Source organism: Papaver somniferum, unplaced genomic scaffold (genome assembly GCF_003573695.1).
Source record: "Papaver somniferum cultivar HN1 unplaced genomic scaffold, ASM357369v1 unplaced-scaffold_76, whole genome shotgun sequence".
Taxonomy (NCBI): Eukaryota; Viridiplantae; Streptophyta; class Magnoliopsida; order Ranunculales; family Papaveraceae; genus Papaver; species Papaver somniferum.
In genome coordinates, this window is record NW_020650526.1 from 2,233,440 (window position 1) to 2,239,541 (window position 6,102).

General features: G+C 33.1%; 1 protein-coding gene across 1 annotated transcript; it reads left to right on the forward strand.

The window, feature by feature from the left end:
* The first annotated feature begins 4,850 nt into the window (after positions 1–4,850).
* LOC113344378 (60S ribosomal protein L32-2-like) lies at positions 4,851–5,447 on the forward strand. The gene is made up of 2 exons (XM_026588366.1): positions 4,851–4,892; positions 4,986–5,447. Exons 1-2 carry the CDS (start codon positions 4,851–4,853, stop codon positions 5,445–5,447), a joined length of 504 nt encoding a protein of 167 aa, XP_026444151.1.
* Positions 5,448–6,102: the final 655 nt, after the last annotated feature.

Here is a 6,102-nt window from a genome sequence, read left to right on the forward strand (position 1 = left end):
CTGAATCATTACCTCTAGATGTTCTAGGTAAACCAAGAATGAAGTCCATGCTAATGTCCACCCATGGAGCTTCTGCAATTGGTAAAGGAGTGTAAAGTTCGGTGTTTTGAACAGTACCCTTAGCTTGTTGGAAAACCATTCATTTCATAACGTATTTTTGTACGTCACGCTTAAGTGAAAGCCAGTAATAGCGTTCCTCTACAAGTGCAATAGTTTTATATATGCCAAAATGGCCACCAAGTCCATTGCCTTGCAGTTCACGTATTAAATGAAGGTGTAAAGAGCCATTAAGAATGAAAAGATGATTACCTTTAAATAAGAAGCCATCTTGAATGAGAAAGTCATCAACTCCATGCACCAAAGAACTGCATTGTTCCCAAAGTGACTTAAAGTCATCATCCTCAGCATAAATCTCTTTGATATAATCAAAATAAAAACTCTCATTTCGAATGGTTGCCAAAAGATGTCGCCGTCGACTCAAAGCATCTGCAACTTGATTAAGCTTTCCACTTTTATGTTTGACTGAAAAAGTGTACTTATTAATTGTGATTAACCACCTATCATGTATACAGTTAACCTTAGATGAAGTCTAGAGATATTTCAAAGCATGATTATCAGTATTAATCACAAATTCTTGATGAACCAAATAAGTATGCCACTGTTTAAGACATTGTACAAGAGCAAGCAATTCCAATTCATATGTAGACCACTTTTTTTGAGTATCAGAATTCTTTTCACTATGGTAAGCAACTGGATGTCCTTCCTGAGATAAAACGGCTCCAATTCCAATAATAGGAGCATCACAATCAACTTGAAAAGGCTTGGAAAAGTCAGGCATTACAAGGATAAGAGCTGAACATAGTTTTTCTTTAAGAGCATTGAAACTTTTATCAGCTTCTTCAGTCCATATGAACTTTTCCTTCTTCAAAAAATCAGTAAGAGGTGCAGCAATGGTGCTGAAATTTTTTACAAAACGTCTATAAAAAGAAGCCAAACCATGAAAACTTCTAACCTCTTTGATAGAATTAGGATCATGCCAATCCATAATAAATTGAACTTTAGAAGGATCTACATGAATGCCTTTGGAGGAGATAACATATCCCAAGAAAGTAACTTCAGCTGACATAAATGTGCATTTCTTCAAGTTTACAAACAACGAATTGTCGTACAAAACTTTGAACACCTGATAAAGATGAATGATATGCTCTTTTGCACTTCTGCTGAAAAGTAATATGTCATCAAAGTACACAATGACAAACCTGCTCAGAAACAGTTGTAAAATCTGATTCATGAGTCTCATAAATGTGCTAGGAGCATTAGACAAACCAAAAGGTATAACAAGCCATTCATATAATCCCTCTCTTGTTTTGAAAGAAGTTTTCCATTCATCTCCAATTCTGATTCTAATCTGATGATAACCACTGCGAAGATCAAGTTTAGTGAAAATGATAGACCCTGCTAAAAGATCAATCATATCCTCAATACGAGGAATGGGAAACCTATAAGGAATGGTTATACGATTTAAAGCTCTGCAATCTATACACATTCTCCATCCATTATCTTTTTTAGGCACCAGAAAAGCAGGACAAGCACAAGGGCTATTACTAGGTCTAATTAATCCTTTAGTTAATAAATCATTAACTTGACCCTGTAATATTTCATGTTAAGTAGGACTTAACCTATAATGAGCTTGATTAGGTAAAGAACATCCAGGAATAAGATCAATGCAATGCTGAATATCTCGAAAAGGTGGTAAACTCACAGGTAATTCTTCAGGGAATAATGCATGATATTTAGATAATAAAGGTTGTACCTGAGAAGGAACATGTACCATAGGTCTGGTGTCTTCACGAGAACTCAAAGTATGAGTTGAATGTAAAGAGCGAGAGATATTAGCCACCAAAGCAGTAGTCTTTCAATCACTACGTTCCTTAATTACTGAAGAAGATTTTGAAGGAAACAGAGTCACTCGTTTACCATCTTTGTAAAAGGTATAAGTATTCTCGAAACAGTTATGAACTGCTCTAACATCATACTGCCATGTCCTTATAAGTAGGAGACACTACAAGAAAACATGGCTTTGGTGACTATAGTTTTTGCGACGAAGAAAATTTCATTGTTGAAGCTTAGTTATTGTGACCAAGATAAATTTTGTCGTTGTTGTTAGGTTTTCTGCGACGAGACTCGGGTTTCGTCACTCATAAGCTTTTAGTGACCTCGTTTAGAGACAAAATAATGTCTAGTCACTAATAAATTTTTTGTGATTATATATTTTTGTCACCATTTAATTCTATTGTGATGATGATGAAAAATTGACATAAAATATTTTACGTGATAATCTATAAATTTCTTTACAAAAGAAAAATTTATAGTGAGAAAATTAATTTGTCACCAACTAATTTTATAGTGACGAAACTAAAAGCTTGACACTATATTTATTTTTAGTGACCATCAGCTTGTTTGGTTGCAAATATTTTTTATAGTAACTTATAAACATCACAAGAAATAACATTTGTAACGAACTAAATTTTGTCTCTTTAGTCATTTCATTGACACTATAACTTCACCGCAGTTCATGATTTCAGTGATTACTGAAATATTGTCGCAAAAAATTCTTTATGGTGACAAAAAAAAATACACAACGCGTTATTTAGAATGAATTTTTGGTAACAATACTTTTTATCATGTAAAATATAATATTTAACAAACTCCCGAACCCGTTGGACTGTCTGGTTGAACTATGTGAACCAGACGGTTCGACTAGCTAACCGGTATAGAGTGAGTATATTCATTCATGGTAACTATTTATAAATTTAGATAAAATTATGCAAAACTGAATACAACTGGATAGGATTTGTTGATAACCAGTCATGACCAATACATAGATAAATCAATTATGGTGATTATATTCAGTCATCATGACTATGATTTAGCGACTTTGATGAAATTATGTGAAGTTAAATTCAATCAGATCATATTTTTTGATAATTTGTCAAGATGAGTATGATCTAGTAATGTTGGATGAAAATTGAGAACAATTGGATTGAACTAGATGAAAATCAATGGATAAAACAATCATATATATGGAGTATATTTGACTATTATTTGGAGATTTTGATGAAATTATATAGAATTGAGTACAGATGGATTGAATTTGTTGATTATCAATCATTGCGAGTATGATCCAGTAATGTTGACTAATCTAGTTGTATTGATAGAATTAAGTAAAATAGAGTTAAATTGTATTGAGTGTATTTGATAATTAGTCAAGGAAAGTGTGATATACTAACTTTATTGATATGGTTAAAATAAATTAGATGATTTTAGTCATCTAATCAGTCATATCGAGCATTATCTAATTATTTTGACCGAATGAAATAAAATTTTATTGAGTTTATGATAATCTGTCAAGGTAAGTATGATATACAAATGGTAACAGAAAATTGAGTACAATTGACATCTTTAAATTATTATCATTGGAAGGATAACTACTCTAAAGATTATCATACACAGTGAAATAACTTTAAAAAGTTTTCATCTTTTTAAGTTCAATCGAGTTAATTTGTTCATTAAAGTACATGTTTAACTATATAGATCAATTTTATTTGTGCTTCTTAATTCCTAAGAGAAGTCTATAAACCCCACCCTAAGTTAAAGAAAGAACTAGGTATCGAAGGCTCAACTTATACACAACTACTACTCAGAGAGTAAGAGATGAAATATAGATCCACGTAAGGTTCTCCTCGTATATGGATGCCAGGACTTTGGTTAGATCTCACGCAAGTCGTTTCCATAGATATCGAATGCATTGTTCTAATTCATATATATAGTTCTCGATTTCAGTTTCTCGTTAGATTCTTTCTGATTTTATTTTAATATTTAGATTATTAGATCAGTAACAATTATTAGATTCATTCTCATTATTTGGATTTGTTTTCATTAGTTGGATTCTTCCTCATTATTTTGATTAATTTTCATTATTCGAATTAATTCTCATTCTTATAATTTCTTTGGTTATTTCTGGATCGATAATAATTATAGATTATTCTCACTATTTATTATATAATATATCATAGGATGAAGGTCGATAATGATTCTTCATTTTCATTTGATCTTATTGACATATTGAATAATGATTCCAAATTCATCGAGTCAAATTCATCCGACTCCAAGATACATCAAATCTCACTGTATATGCTTAGTTTGCTCTCTTTGGAACCTACTGTTCTTAATTCGTATGACAATTCGAAGACAAATATCCACCGTTCAATGAATTATTGAATTTTATAATCAGTATGACTACCGCATAGTGTGAGATCAGCCGTCAATAACCTTTACCAAAAACCCTTTTGTTTTCTCTCACTTCATTTTTCCTCTCTCGTATCTCTTTCTCATTCTCAAATCCCAATCTCTCCCGAGTCCCTCCATCACTCACCTTGGAAAAAAAACAAAAAAACAACAACAAACAACTCACATGCACAACCATCCTCTATCACTCCCTCAATACCACCACTGTAGTATTTTCTCTATCTCACTCTGAAACGTCGTCGATTCTTCTCCAGCCAGCAATGTCCGTCTTCACCAATCGACCGACTTCAAGCCCAATCGCAAAAATAATTTGACTAATTCAGGACAGATGTAGGTAAGTTTTCTACAAATTTCGGGTTTCAATTTTATTTTTTTTACTAATTAGGGTTTTGATTTCTAAATTTTGTCTCATCTTCTGTTAAGTTCTTCCTTAGGGTTTTGATTTCTACTTTTTGTTTACTCTTCTGCCAATTTCTTCCTTAGGGTTTTGATTTCTTATTAGGATGCTGATTTCTTCCTTAGGGTCTTGATTTCTAATTAGGATGTCGATTTCTAAGAAAGGTTTTGATTTCTCTATGACACCTGTATGTAGAATTAAAATTATCTATGTTTGACAAGATAAGAAAGTAAAGATACTGAGAAAAAATGCTTCTTCAAAGGTTTTAGGGTAGAGATAGAGAGAGAGACAGAGTTTCACTCAGAACCGGCGGAAGCAGACACATCTAACTCGAGGAGCCTTTGCAGTTCCTTTGCTTACCAAGAAGATTATCAAGAAGCGGGTCAAGGCTTTCAAGAGGCCACACAGTGACAGATACCATTATGTCGGGGAAAGCTGGAGACGTCCTAAGGGTATTGATTCTCGTGTGAGGCGAAATTTCAAGGGTATTACTTTGATGCCCAACATTGGTTATGGTTCATACAAGAAGACCCGTCACTTCCTACCCAATGGTTTCAAGAAATTTATTGTGCACAATGTCAAGGAGCTCGAATTGTTGATGATGCACAACAGGGCTTACTGTGCTGAGATTGCACACAAAATTTCTACAAGAAAGATGAAGGATATTGTTGAGCGTGCAGCACAGTTGGATGTCTGTGTTATCAACAAGACATCTACGTTACGCAGCCAGGAAGACGAGTAAATGTGATCAAAGTTGTTTAATAGTGATCTTGTTTACTTCTTCGGGCCTTGTTTAGCTGAACTCCAGCTTTGTTCAATTTAAGAATAGTATTGTTGCTTTAGTATTTTAGTTCTTAAAACTTCAGTATACTTTATTTTGTGATTTCTGGATTGGAAGACTTAATGATATCTTATCTATCAAAAAAAAATATATTGGGAAAAATTTATGGTTGAAGACGGGTTTAGCACACTCATTGCACAAGCAGTTCAACTAACATAGATGACTTGAAGTACTTGTATGAATTCCTTCCCTGATTGAGTATGAGCTTTACTGAAATTTGCATTTGTGGCTGATTGTTCTTGTCTGTTCAGGTTCAAATCAAGGAAACAACAATTTGACTTTGAAAGGATGGCCACTCACAGTAAGTTTTATGTTGTTTAGTTTTTCTTTTCCTATGCTTTATTGTTGAACACATAAATTTAGCTTATTCTCTGAATCATCCATATTCTTAGTTTTTGATGACTAACGCACTTCCATTTGTACCACAATGTTCTGAATAGTGACTAAAAAAAGCGATCCATATTTCAATACTAGATATGTTAGTCAACAAACACAATAACTGCGAGAGATATTGGTAACATTCAGTTTGTTTGTTTTGTTGGGTTTTTTTAACTGA

Excerpts from the sequence above, each read along its gene's own strand:
- LOC113344378 (XM_026588366.1), top strand. The coding sequence starts at position 4,851 with ATGTCGATTTCTAAGAAAGGTTTTGATTTCTCTATGACACCT. Across the intron at positions 4,893-4,985 it reads TTGATTTCTCTATGACACCT|AGAGAGAGACAGAGTTTCAC; the intron begins GTATGTAGAATT and ends GGGTAGAGATAG.